The 15,005-nt window shown below is 37.1% G+C and overlaps 1 protein-coding gene across 4 annotated transcripts in view; it reads left to right on the forward strand.

Moving 5' to 3' along the window:
- PHKB (phosphorylase kinase regulatory subunit beta) overlaps positions 1 to 15,005 on the forward strand; it is a 351,182-nt gene that overhangs the window by 173,582 nt on the left and 162,595 nt on the right. For all 4 annotated transcript variants that reach the window (XM_036927464.2, XM_036927463.2, XM_036927465.2 and 1 more), the window contains one exon: positions 2,778 to 2,841. In XM_036927464.2, coding sequence (XP_036783359.2) covers positions 2,778 to 2,841 — 64 coding nt within the window. The remainder of the gene's footprint in view (positions 1 to 2,777; positions 2,842 to 15,005) is intronic.

Here is a 15,005-nt window from a genome sequence, read left to right on the forward strand (position 1 = left end):
CAGAAGATTTCTCTCAGAACGGGGGGGTGAGGTTCTAAGCCTCACCTCTGTTGATCCCCAATTTCTCACCTGATGACCCCCCTGCGACTGTGCCTGTCTTAGGTTGTTCCTCCCTTGAGGAATCTTACCCGTCTCTGGCTAACCAGTCATCTTCCGGGGCCATACAGGGAAATGTAAAGTTGGTAAGTGAGAGAGAAGCCTTATTGTTTGAAATGGTTAGCTTTTTATTTCTTTGCATATTTATGCCCTGTAGCTTCTATGCCCAGCATTTGTCTTGAGGTATCTTTACCACTTGGAAGAATTATGAGACTCGGTAAATTTGATATGAGGCACGAATTCTATTTAAGGGTTTTAATTAGGAATCCAGTTGAGTTCTTTCTCTGTCTTCCCTATTCTGCCATCAATCCTGTCCACTAAGCTTTTTGTTTTGATCATTGTATTTTTCAGTTTTAAAAACTTTGCCAAGACTGTTTCATAGTTGGGCTTCCTATCTTTATTTCAGTCATATTCATAATTGCTCATTTGAGCATTTTTATTATGGCTGCTTTACACCTTTGTCAGAAAATTAATATCTCTTTCATCTCAGTGTTAGCATCTACTTATTGTTCTTTTTCAATCAGTTTGAGATCTATTTTGTTCTAAATATGATATGGGATTTTTGATTGAGACATGGACATTTTGAGTAGTGTAGGACTGTGGGTCTTATTTAACTTTCCATTTTAGCTGTATTTTTTGAACACTATTTTGGCAGGCAAAGAAAGGAAAGGCATCACCCTGTTATTGCCAGTTGAGAATGTAAAGCCAGGTTTTTTGTTGACACTCAGGACAGAGACTCCTCATTACCGTTGGGTCTGGGTGGAATGTTTAGCTCCCCAATAGGCTTCTGCTTCTGCCTTCCAAAAGGGAAGGATATTTTATGCCTTCTTTTCCTATTTTCTGCCTATTACTATTATATCCCTCATTACTGATACCAGGTTGGCCTCTAGTTACATGATAGGGAAAGGCTGTGGCTTATTCATAGCTGGGCAGTAGTGAATGTCCTCACTCTCCACTGGACTTTCACTGATGGCCTCCCAGCAGGAAGGGGAGCTTCACCTTTTTTCTGATGGATGGGAGTGGAAGTCTAGGTTCTATATGTGATCTCCATTGACACTATGGTATGAGAAAGGAGACTTCTTACCACCCATTGGGAATGAAAGTTTTGGCTTCCTCCTTGGGCTTATCTGACAATACCACAGCTGAGAGGTTTGGAGGTTGGGTGTGTTCCTCATTATAGATTCAGTAATATAGTAGTCTAGGATTCCCACTCAGCCTTTACAGGAGTGGGTTGGGGTAGGGCCACAGTGTTTCCTGAGTGCTTATAGTCTATCAGTTTTCTGTTTTGCTGGACTGCCTTTTTTCTGTTCCTTTGACTAGACAGAGCAGGCTTGTATTGGTTTTTTTTTTTTTTATTCACTGACTGGCATTTCCGATTTGATGCTACCTCAGCTCTAAGTCTGATATACATGAGGCAATAAGGAAACTCAGGGAACTTACCACAGTATTGTTCCTAGAATCTCAAGGCTCCTAGTCAGTATGCCTTCTTGTTATCTTCCTGAGTCTTTTTATGGTTATGTTTATGTAATGTCAAGGGTTTTTAATTGTACTTAGTAAGAAGAATAGGGAAGATTATGTCTAGTCCACCTTCCCATCCATATATTTAAAAATGTTTCCCACCTATTTACTATCCTGTAATAAAAATAACACTTCCTTGAGATCATTTCATGTAAACAACCCATAGAAAATGTAGATCGTGATGACATGAATAGCTTAAGACAGTGGTTCTCAGATTTAAAGCATGCTCAAACACACAGAGGGCTTTTTAACACTGATTGTTGGGCCCTGGCCCACTCCCAGAGAGAAATGAGAATGGCATTTCCAACAGTTTCCAGGTAATGCTACTTATCTGGAGATCACATTTTGATAATCACTGCTTTAGAGAAATGCTGAAATGATTGACAGATCATTATTTTTAAATGATATTAATGCCATACGCAATTGGTTTGAGTAAAAAAAGTTGCAATACATAAAATAAACTGGATATTAGATTTAAGGTACTTAAAGGTTGATATTTATAAGATGACAGTGTCATATTTTGAATGAAATTTGGTTCTTCCAATTTTCCAGCACTATTGTATATGGCATTTGAAAGGCCAAAGGAGTACACATTTCATTACAAAAGAGAAGAATATAGCAAAAAATGAGAGGTATGGTGATCAGTTCTGTGAACATAAAGTAATTCCTATTTATTGGACTCTGAGCAAAGAGTATGTGGATGGGTATATTAAACTACACTCTGATAAGTGTATGACATGCAGAATCTTTTTTAAGGTTCACAATTGATGTCAGAAAAGCTCTGTTAAATTGATCTTAACTAATGATGCCCAGCCTGGTTATTACTGTGTTCATATCATCATAATACACCTTCCTCTAAAGTTCATCTCTTTTTTTTTGACTTAGTGAATAGAAATGATACTGGAATTAAAACTACTTCCTTCAGTAGTATGACCATTTGTCTAGATCAAGGTGAACTTAGAAATATTTTTCCCAGAAGATTGCTAACTATAAAAAAGACAAATTAAAATAGTGAAATGTCAGACTGAAGTCTTTTAGATATTATTTTTATTATGGAAGTCATTGTAAGTGTTAATAAACTTGCTTGTGAATATTCATCAGATAATGGTTCTTATTTTGCAACCAGATATATGAGTTATAAACTATTTCCTTTTATCTTTTAGCTCCGTTGGCTTAGCAAAAGCAGCTCTAGAAGCAATTAATGGATTCAACCTCTTTGGCAACCAGGTAAAACAACAGCAATAAAAACAACAAACTTTGATTATTTTTTGAATTGCATATTCAATTAATTTGGCAATTCATAATCAGCTCACTCCTTATGGTCAGAGAAAGTCTGAAATTTATCTAGCAACCCATGGTTGAACAACCTTTCTTCTGAATATGACTTGCCGGTTAAATTTTAGTTTTCTGACTAAAAAGCATTGCTTAATTTTAAAAAGTCTCTTCATAAAGAATCTCATTTTCCCTCAAGTGTGTTGTTGAACTTTCACATTTTTAAATATTCCTGGCATTAAATACCACATATTTTCCATGTCAGTTCTCATGTTGGTTTCAATTTAATGTATATTAATGTATATTGAATGCTGAGGGGAATCAGTGCAATAATGTGTGCAGCCAAAGAATTGGAAATTTTGATCCTAGCTTAACCCTCAACTGGATGTAATTATGTGTCCAATTCTCATTTTCTTTGGGACAGAAGGGAAACTGATGGTTGTCTTAAATTTTAATAAGATATTCAACCAGTTTCTGAACCCTGACTGAGTTGTCAGTGGAAGACAATAAAATGTAGGAATACAGGTTACTTCTCTAGATCAAGGAGCTGACTAATTTTTTTTAGCAAGTTTCCTAAAATGGGAGGGCAAAGGAAGTTTCCAACTCATATTATAATTAAGCTTAAGCATTTAAGATTCTAAGTCAGTGAAGATATATTTTAGGAAGTTATGCATATGTGCAAAATGTGACATGTTTTTTGTTATAGTGATTATAAAACCGTGTACCTCAAATCTTGAATTTGAGAAAGTTTTGGTTTCGAGCATGATAACTACCTCTCTGCCCCTCCCCAAATATATAAATTCTTTTCTCTTCACTCCAACTTCCTCTGGAAGACAGACTTTGGTTATATCCAGTACATGAAGAACGAAAAATGCCCATTGCCTTGAAAGGATTAGGAAGAGGGAAGCAGCAGTTCATTCTGGGTGCTCACAATGTGACTGTCAATCACACTCTTGTTCTCTCAAGAACTCTGGCTGGAGATTTGGATGGATCAGAGCTCATGGAGATTTGGGTGTATAAGCCTATTGAAAATCAGGAGTATTAATACTATGTCTCTACTAGAGATTCTTGATGCCTCTAGAAATGTTCTGTTTGCTTGTATCAACATTCCTCTCTCCCTGGAAGAGACAACATTCTCATAGAAATCCCACATGTATCTTTCATTACTTTTCATTTCCTTTTTATCTCTGCCTCATTCCTGACACACCCATTTAAATGTGTGTGTTTTCCTGCCTCATTCTCAACACATTTATATAAATGTGTGTTTGTGGGTGTATATGAATGTGTGTGTGTGTATGTAGAGAATTAGAGATAGATAGTAAGAAGCAAGGGAGAGAGGGAAGGAGGAAAGGAAAAAGTAGAAGGTTAATGTGGCATAAAGAAATGACATTAAGAGACAGGATCACTATGTGCTTTATACTCCCACCAGTGAGCTCTGTGACTTTGGCTAGTTATTTACCTAAGTCTCAGCTTCCTCATCTAAAACAGTAGAATTAATGACACAAAGATGTAACTCAGAAGGTTTTCATGCAAATAAAAAGCTTAGCATAAAAGATGGAGGCATGAGAGGAGAGACAGAGACTTCCTCCTAAAACTGGATACAATTAGAAAATTTAATTGGGGCAACTAATCCTGAGAGAGCAACAGGAAAGAGGATGGGGTCAGACTGCACACACCTGGAGGAAAGAGCAGACCTCACCAAACGGGGTAATGGAGCCCTTCCCTTACACCAGCTCACCAGAGGGAGGAAGAGAAACTGATTAGGGAGGGAGTGGAAGGCTTGGGACTGCTGAATACCTAGCTCCGGAGATCTGCTCTGGGAGCACAAACCTACATTTCATGGTACTTTCATGAGACTCACATGACTACCGGGTTGGAAAGTTAATACAGGCAGAGTACCTGGGCAGACTGGGATTATGGCCGCTTGTGGAAAGCAGAGATCCATATACGGCTGATCTGGGACAATAACTTATACCTGTGTGCCCGGCCCACTGGCTCAGGAAGTGGAGACAGGCACAGCAGCCAGGAGGCGGGGAACAGCTTTTTCCTCCCCCCAAGTACCAGTACAGCTCCCCTGCGACCCCCAACATTGCTTCAGGGGCTGAGCAGCTCCAAAATAGAGCTTCTGGACACGAGAGGGTGCCATATACAAACATGAAATGTCAATGGAACCTTGTCCAGAGTAAAATTCTTAATACAACTCCTGAGAAAGATTTAAATGATATGGACCTCGTGACTCTTCCTGAAAGGAAGTTCAGAATAAAAATCATCAACATTCTAATGGAGGTATGGAAAGACATCCAAGAACTCAGGAATGAATTCAGGTCGGAAATCCAATCGTTGAAGAACACAATAGAGGGTATTAAAAGCAGGTTGGATATGGTGGAGGAGACAATAAATGAAATAGAAACTAGAGAAGAGGAATACAAAGAAGCTGAGGCACAGAGAGAAAAAAGGATCTTTAAAGTGAAAGAATATTGAAAGAACTGTGTGACCAATCCAAGCAGAACAATATTTGCATTATAGGGATACCAGAAGAAGAAGAGAGAGAGACAGGGATAGAAAGTGTCTTTGAGGAGGTAGTTGCTGAAAACTTCCCCAGTCTGGGGAAGGACATAGTCTCTCAGACCATGGAGATCTACATATCTCCCAACACAAGGGACCCAAGGAAGACAACACGAAGACACATAGTAATTAAAATGGGAAAGATCAAGGATAAGGACAGACTGTTAAAAGCAGCAAGAGGCAGAAATAAGATCACATACACAGGAAAGCCCATCAGACTAACATCAGACTTCTCAGCAGAAACCTTACAGGCCAGAAGGGAGTGGCATGATGTATTTAATGCCATGAAGCAGAAGGGCCTGGAACCAAGATTACTTTATTCAGCAAGATTATCATTTAAATTTGAAGGAGGGGTTAAACAATTTCCAGATAAGAAAAAGCTGAGAGAGTTTACCTCCCACAAACAATCTCTGCAGTCTATTTTGGAGGGACTGCTGTAGACGGAAGTGTTCCTAGGGTTGGATAGCTGTCACCAGAGGTAGTAAAACCACGGTAGGGAGGGTGGAGCTGCTGATTGTGAGGCAAATGCAAAATTAAATTGATTATCCTCAAAGTCAATCAAAGGATAGACAAAAAGTACAGAATTTGATACCTAATACATAAAGAATGAAGGAGGAAGAAAAAGGAGGAGAAATAGAAAAGAACCTTTAGATTGTGTTTGTAACAGCATACTAAGTAAGTTAAGTTAGACTCTTAGATATTAAGGAAAGTAATCTGGAACCTTTGGTAACCACGAATCTAAAGCCTGAAATGGCAATAAGTACATACCTATCGATAATCACCCTAAATGAAAATGGACTGAACGCACCAATCAAAAGACAAAGAGTCACTGAATGGATAAAAAAACAAGACCCATCTATATGCTGATTACAAGAGACTCACCTCAAACCCAAAGACATGCACAGACTAAAAGTCAAGGGATGGAAAAAGATATTTCATAAAAACAATAGGGAGAAAAAAGCAGGTGTTGCAGTACTAGTATCAGACAAAATAGACTTCAAAATAAAGAAAGTAACAAGAGATAAAGAAGGACATTACATAATGATAAAGGGCTCAGTCCAGCAAGAGGATATAACCATTCTAAATATATATGCACCCAACACAGGAGCACCAGCATATGTGAAACAAATACTAATAGAACTACAGGAGGAAATAGAATGCAATGCATTCATTTTAGGAGACTTCAACACACCATTCAGTCCAAAGGACAGATCCACCAGACAGAAAATAAGGACACAGAGGCACTGAACAACACACTAGAACAGATGGACCTAATAGACATCTATAGAACTCTACACCCAAAAGCAACAGGATACACATTCTTCTCAAGTGCACATGGAACATTCTCCAGAATAGACCACATACTAGGCCACAAAGAGAGCCTCAGTAAATTCAAAAAGATTGAAATTCTACCAACCAACTTTTCAGGTCACAAAGGTATAAAACTAGAAATAAACTGTACAAAGAAAGCAAAAAGGCTCACAAACACATGGAGGCTTAACAACATGCTTCTAAATAGTCAATGGATCAATGACCAAATTAAAATGGAGATCCAGCAATATATGGAAATAAATGACAACAACAACACAAAGCTCCAACTTCTGTGGGATGCTGCAAAAGCAGTCTTAAGAGGGAAATATACAGCAATCCATGCACATTTAAAGAAGGAAGAACAAACCCAAATGAATAGTCTAACATCACAATTATCAAAATTGGAAAAAGAACAAATGGGGCCAAAAGTCAGCAGAAGGAGGGACATAGTAAAGATCAGAGAAGAAAGAAACAAAATTGAGAAGAATAAAACAATAGAAAAATTCAATGAAACCAAGAGCTGGTTCTTTGAGAAAATAAATAAAATAGATAAGCCTCTAGCCAGGCATATTAAGAGAAAAAGAGAATCAACACACATCAACAGAATCAGAAATGAGAAAGGAAATATCATGATGGACCCAACAGAAATTCAAAGAATTATTAGAGACTACTATGAAAACCTATATGCTAAGAAGCTGGAAAACCTAGAAGAAATGGACACCTTCCTAGAAAAATACAACCTTCCAAGACCAAAGAAGAAACACAAAATCTAAACAAACCAATTACCAGCAAAGAAATTGAAGCGGTAATCAAAAAACTACCCCTGAAAAAAATCCCCAGGCCAGATGGATTTACCTCGGAATTTTATCAGCCGTACAGAGAAGATATAATACCCATTCTCCTTAAAGTTTTCCAAAAAAATAGAAGAGGAGGGAATACTCCCAAACTGATTTTATGAAGCCAACATCACCCTAATACCAAAACCAGGCAAAGACCCCATCAAAAAAGAAAGTTACAGACCAATATCCCTGATGAATGTAGATGCAAAAGTACTCAAGAAAATATTAGCAAACCGAATTCAAAAATATATCAAAAGGATCATACACCACGACCAAGTGGGATTCATCCCAGGGATGCAAGGATGGTACAACATTCGAAAATCCATCAACATCATCCACCACATCAACAAAAAGAAAGACAAAAACCACATGATCATATCCATAGATGCTGAAAAAGCATTCAACAAAATTCAACATCCATTCATCATAAAAACTCTCAGCAAAATGGGTATAGAGGGCAAGTACCTCAACATAATAAAGGCCATATGTGATAAACCCACAGCCAACATCATACTGAACAGCGAGAAGCTGAAAGCTTTTCCTCTGAGATCAGGAACAAGACAGGGATGCCCACTCTCCCCACTGTTATTTAACATAGTACTGGAGGTCCTAGCCATGGCAATTAGACAAAACAAAGAAATACAAGGAATCCAGATTGGTAAAGAAGAAGTTAAACTGTCACTATTTGCAGATGACATGATATTGTACATAAAAAACCCTAAAGACTCCACTCCAAAACTACTAGAACTAATATCGTAATATGGCCAAGTTGCAGGATACAAAATTAACACACAGAAATATGTGGCTTTTCTATACACTAACAATGAACCAATAGAAAAAGAAATCAGGAAAATAATTCCATTCACAATTGCATCAAACAGAATAAAATACCTAGGAATAAACCTAACCAAAGAAGTGAAAGACCTATACCCAGAAAACTATAAGACACTCTTAAGAGAAATTAAGGGGGACACTAACAAATGGAAACTCATCCCATGCTTTTGGCTAGGAAGAATTAATGTAGTCAAAATGGCCATCCTGCCCAAAGCAATATATAGATTTGATGCAATCCCTATCAAATTACCAACAACATTCTTCAACGAACTGGAACAAATAGTTCAAAAATTCATATGGAAACACCAAGGACCCCAAGTAGCCAAAGCAATCATGAGAATAAAGAATAAAGTGGGAGGGATCTCACTTCCCAACTTCAAGCTCTACTACAAAGCCATAGTAATCAAGACAATATGGCACAAGAACAGAGCCACAGACCAGTGGAACAGATGAGAGACTCCAGACATTAACCCAAACATATATGGTCAATTAATATTCGATAAAGGAGCCCTGGACATACAATGGGGAAATGACAGTCTCTTCAACAGATGGTGCTGGCAAAACTGGACAGCTATATGTGCGAGAATGAAACTGGATCACTGTTTAACCCCATACACAAAAGTAAATTCAAAATGGATCAAAGACCTGAATGTAAGTCATGAAATCATAAAACTCTTAGAGAAAAACATAGGCAAAAATCTCTTGGACATAAACATTAGCGACTTCTTCATGAACATATCTCCCCGGGCAAGGAAAACAAAAGCAAAAATGAACAAGTGGGAGTATATCAAGCTGAAAAGCTTCTGTGTAGCAAGGGACACCATCAATAGATCAAAAAGGTACCCTACAATATTGGATAATATATTTGTAAACGAAAGATCCGATAAAGGGTTGACATCGAAAATATATAAAGAGCTTACGCACCTCAACAAACAAAAAGCAAATAATCCAATTAAAAAATGGGCAGAGGAGCTGAACAGACAGTTCTCCAAAGAAGAAATTCAGGTGGCCAACAAACACATGAAAAGATGTGTCTCCACATCACTAATCATCAGAGAAATGCAAATTAAAACCACAATGAGATATCACCTCACAGCAGTAAGGATGGGTACCATCCAAAAGATAGCAACAAATGTTGGTGAGGTTGTGGAGAAAGGGGAACCCTCCTACACTGCTGGTGGGAATGCAAATTAGTTCAACCATCATGGAAAGCAGTATGGGGGTTCCTCAAAATGCTCAAAATAGAAATACTGTTTGACTCAGGAATTCCACTTCTAGGAATTTACCCTAAGAATGCAGCACTCAAGTTTGAAAAAGACAGATGCACCCCTATGTTTATCACAGCACTATTTACAATAGCCAAGAAATGGAAGCAACCTAAGTGTCCATCAGTAGATGAATGGCTAAAGAAGATGTAGTACATATACACAATGGAATATTATTCAGCCATAAGAAGAAAACAAATCCTACCATTTGCAACAACATGGATGGAGCTAGAGGGTATTATGCTCAGTGAAATAAGCCAAGTGGAGAAAGACAAACACCAAATGATTTCATTCATCTGTGGAGTATAAGAACAAAGGAAAAACGGAAAGAACAAAACAGCAGCAGAATCACAGAACCCAAGAATGAAATAACAGTTACCAAAGGGGAAGAGACTGGGGAGAATGGAAGGGTAGGGCGGGGAAGAGGAAAGGGGGTATTGTGATTAGCATGTATAATGTGGGGGGTGTGGAAAAGGGGAGGGCTGTGCAACCCAGAGAAAACAAGTAGTGATTGTATAACATCTTACTATGCTGATGGACAGTAACTGTAATGGAGTTTGTGGGGGGGACTTGGGGTAGAGGAGAGCCTAGTAAACATAATGTTCTTCATGTAATTGTAGATTAATGATAACAAAATAAAATAAATTAAATAAATAAAAAAATTTTAAAAACATAGCATAGTGCTTGGCAGATATTAAACCCTCTAAGTGTTACCTCTTACCTATGAAGTACTGGTGATACAAAAGAAGAAGAGTCAAGAGACTGAACTGAAAAACCTCTAGAAAATATCTCAGGGAGACTGAAAGGAGTAGTGTTCTAACCAGAGTGGTACAGCAGCATTCTAGAAAGATGCAAGTCTTGCTCTTCTGCCTTCCATGGCATACCATATAGTGGGCTGAATAGAGTGGTATGTCTAGGTCAGGTGTTATTAATTAGTGGTCAGCTCTTTTTGGCAATTGTACCATCGTGATATACCTGAGTCTTAGTATATGTTGCTTACATTTCTAGTGTGCACCCCCTCCACCTACTACCTTAACACATACCTGGTACCTTTCCTAACTACTTATCTTTCAGGGCTCTACTTCAATCTCCTTTTCCCAAGAAGCTTTCATAGATTTCTTAGCCATTGCTCTAAAAACACTGAATTGCTATACTATGCATTTTTACTCTGAGTTATAAATAATGCCAGTATGGTTCCCTAACCATAATTTCCCACTCTTCACTGTACATTGGAATTATTTGAGGAATTTAAAAAACAATACTGATACCTGTGCTTTACCCCTAGAGATTCTGACTTAATTGGCCTGGGGGAGGCCTTGGTGTTGAGATTTTTCTATACTTCTCAGGAATTCCAATATGCAGCCACTGGTGAGAACAACTGCTCTAAGCGGAGTTGGTTCTTGACCTTTTTTATCTCACGTATGTTTCAAGAATAGTTATGCTTTACTGACTTGACTGTTCCATCATTTCAGATAGAACTATAGACAAATAATGTTACACTCATTTAGCTGCATAGGTGTCATGTGTTGCAGGTAGAGCCTCTCTGTCTTCCATTTTTTGGAGAGTATCCTAGTTTGTAAATTCTCTCTCATCTTTTTTTCTGATGTGGAGAATTACAGAAACTTGACTTTGAAAGTGTTAAAATTCCCACCTTTACAACAGTTAAATTAAAACTATACCTGCCAAGCAGTTTCACATTTAAAAATAATCTTTTTAGTCTTTAATCATTTTATAATGTAGCTCTATGTACTTAAGAGAGCTGTGGACTAATGAAAAGTCAGTGGCTGGAAGAAAAACTGACATAAACAAGAAATGTTTTTGTTCAAATGAAAACCCCAAGAATCCTGAAGACTTGATGGATTTCAGGTCAGATGGATGTTCTCAGTTACTTCTGAAGACTGTTGATAGAGTGTTTTGGAAGACCTGATCATCTGTCTTTAAATTAATTTAGAGCTTTCAAAAAGCATGCTATTTCAAAGAGCATCCCCTGTTGGTGACAACTCAGAGAGGCATAGATCTTTGGAGCTGAAAGGGCCCTTCTGCCAAAATGAATGGTCAGAGAGTTGAGGAGGCTTTTTACAGGACATACAGTGGAGAGACAGAATCAGGAATTAAACCAAAACCACTTGGTAATGAATCTGGAATATCAACTATTAGTACTGGAAATCTTGGCTCTTGAATGTTTCTACATTTAGAGGTGAGAGCTGTGCATTTTTCTTTTAATCTTTCAGCCATTTTCTTATTCTTTTTCTTAATTAAATTTTCCTGTTGAGATTTAATTGATATAATAATATGTTAACTTCAGGTGTATGTCATAATGATTCAATATTTACATATTACAAAATGATCACCACAATAAGTCTTAGTTAACATCCTTCACCACACAGTTAAATTTTTTTTTCTTGTGATAGGAACTTTTAAAATTTACTCCCTCAGTAACATGCAAATAGACAAAACAATGTTATTAACTGTAGTCACCATGCTGTACATTACACCCCCAGGACTTACTTATTTTACAACTGGAAGTTTATACCTTTTGACCACTCCATTTTCTTTTAATTATTGAAATTCTGAAGGAGTTCAGAACTTGATGAGAAGTGTGAAAAGGTTTACCTTTTCCTCTTTGTGTGCTTCAGTGTATAGAATAAAACAAATGGTAATTTTTATTTTAATGGGAAATTGTTGAGAAGAGTAAGTTTTAGCTTTGGTTATGATTATGTGTTCCAAAAAATTTTTTTAAATATCAGATTTACCTTTTCATTCAAGAAAAAAATCCATCATTTAAATCTTCACTCTGAAACTATTTTCTAAACTCATTTTTCTTTGCGATAAAATATCATTAAGAAGATGTGATAAAATGCCCTAATTTCTTTAATGATAAGTTTATAATAAATGCTAAGTTGGAGCATTGAGAAATATATTCATATAATCCTCTCAATGTAAGAATCCCATGTTTTATCATGGTTTCAAATATATTCTGTCTAAATATAGTGACAAATATATAGAAATATTATTAAGTAATATTTAGCAATATTTAAATAGAAATACTTAAATAAATTATAATTTACATTCAGCAACTGTCACAGACATTGGAAACAACAGTTTTGTGACTCCTGGGTCTGAGTCTCAGCTCTGCTCTTCTGAAACCCTGAGAGTTAGTACTCAGGTTCATCTCTCTCTGTAGTTTGAAAATTCCTCTAACAGATGTGGGTAGGACCTTCTGTAGAGAGGAGGAGCATGGCTTGTGAGAAGGGCTACTAGAAGATACCGTTGCATCAGTAAGTGAAAGTTGACTGTTCACACACACATTGCCACCATAGCCATGGTGCAGAGGGGTAATTCCCACTGTAAATATCCTTTATGCAAGAAGAGTGCTTGCCAGGCTCTGCCATAGAGCTAAAGGACATCCTGATGCTGAACTGGAGAAGAAAGTTTTCTGATCACAGTGGTGTGTTTTTGTTTCCAGAAGAATAGAAAGATCATGTATAGTATATATCCTGATGAGTACATACACAACCAATTCCATCTTGGGTTATTCTCTGTTGCTAGATGAGGGCAGTAGACTCATTAGCTCAGGTTCAGAAAAGTGACTGATGGATGGGGCAAAGTAAGCCCCGACAATTCTTCAAGTCATTTTCTTTGAGACTAAGAAGATCATCAGTGTCTTATGTCATAATGTCACTGTTTGTCTCAGATACTATCTCAGAAGTGTTGTGGTTATGGAGACTGGAGTTGATGGTTCACTACAGCCTTTTCCCACCATTGGAACTCAAGTTCCCGTGACAGTGGTCAGGTTGAATCATCTTCTAGCATATTTATTAGAATACAGGTACAGAAACTCAATTTGGTAGTGAAATTTGAACTGTCAGTTTGAAAACATACTCTTTAGATGGAGTCAGGATATTATGGCAGAGTTGTGATGATTTGAGGAAATGGAAGATGAAAATAAAATATCCATAATTAATCAGATACTCTGGAGTGACATATACATGTAAAACATCCTATCATATGCCTGTCTTTAGAGAGGAATCAAGATGAGCTGAGGCCAGAATCTGAATTGTGATGACTAGAGAGACTGCTCATATTATGCAAAATATTCAAGGCAATGCAGACAAATCTAGCTTCCTTTGCAATTTGCAGGCCTAAAATTAATATTTCTGATAATTTGAAATAGGTGACAGTTAAGTCCACATATAGGTTCTTCTTGATGTCTTTTTAAAAATTTTGCTCCTGAATAGGAATAGCTGCCCATGGCCTTGGGTGAATTTTATTCTTCTGTAAATCTGGACTGTATACCTAAATTGTGGTATATTTTTTAAGAGTACAGCCAAGCAATATACTTAACTAGACTTTGATCTGTGTTCAAATACAGTAACATCAGATTATATATTTTTTGCACATATTTCTTGGAGGCTGGCAGAGGAAGAGATCTGAGCAAATACTTTGATTTAGATAAATAAGCCATTTATTTGTGGCCAGAAAATAGAAGATAGTTATTTATATTATTCGAACAGTGGCAAGAATTGCCAAATTTGCTACTTCATTATTTATAAATTATCTTTATGTTTGATAAATGAAACAGTCCATAGATTCTAGGTCATAATTCTAGGTCGTATCTAAAAATTCTAGGTTGTATTTTTTTTTAATTCAAGTAAGACTGATTTGGCATGCAATTAACTTCATTAATTATCAGCCTAAGGACAAATTATAAGTCCTGTTACTTTGTGTATTCACAGGCTTCCAACATCTCATACCCGTTCATTTTTCTGCTGTTTTGTTCTAACCACCCTACTTGCTCCCCTTTCTTCACAAATTCAGCTCCTAGTTCTGGTCCTTACTTTCTCTATTAAGTAGCCTAAGTTCTCTATTTTGTTTTCCTTCCGTTAACTTTATTAGTTTTCATTCAAGCCACTCATGTGACACATAGTCACATATCACTATGTGCAGTCTGTTGTTTGGTTTAACAGTCATCTGATTCAGGATGTATGTCACCTGGGTAAGCTCCTTAAGCTGAGAGGTTCTATCTTGCTTCTTGTTTGTTCTCCTTAAAGCAGAGAACACATTACTCTGATAATGGCAGCTGGTACATGAAACTTTGTTGGACTCAATTTTGTAAGTAGAGGTGAGAAGTAGGGACTTTCAAATAACAGAAAGGACAATTTAGCATTCATCCAGTTGTTGAGAGACAGCCTCACTCATTCCTTGTTCATTTAATGATTTTCTTGTCAGAGTTCAGATTTAAGACATGATATCATAAATGAGAAATGATTCTATTTTATGACCTAATATTCATGTATGAATATGG

Source organism: Manis pentadactyla, chromosome 15, assembly GCF_030020395.1.
Source record: "Manis pentadactyla isolate mManPen7 chromosome 15, mManPen7.hap1, whole genome shotgun sequence".
Classification (NCBI taxonomy): Eukaryota; Metazoa; Chordata; class Mammalia; order Pholidota; family Manidae; genus Manis; species Manis pentadactyla.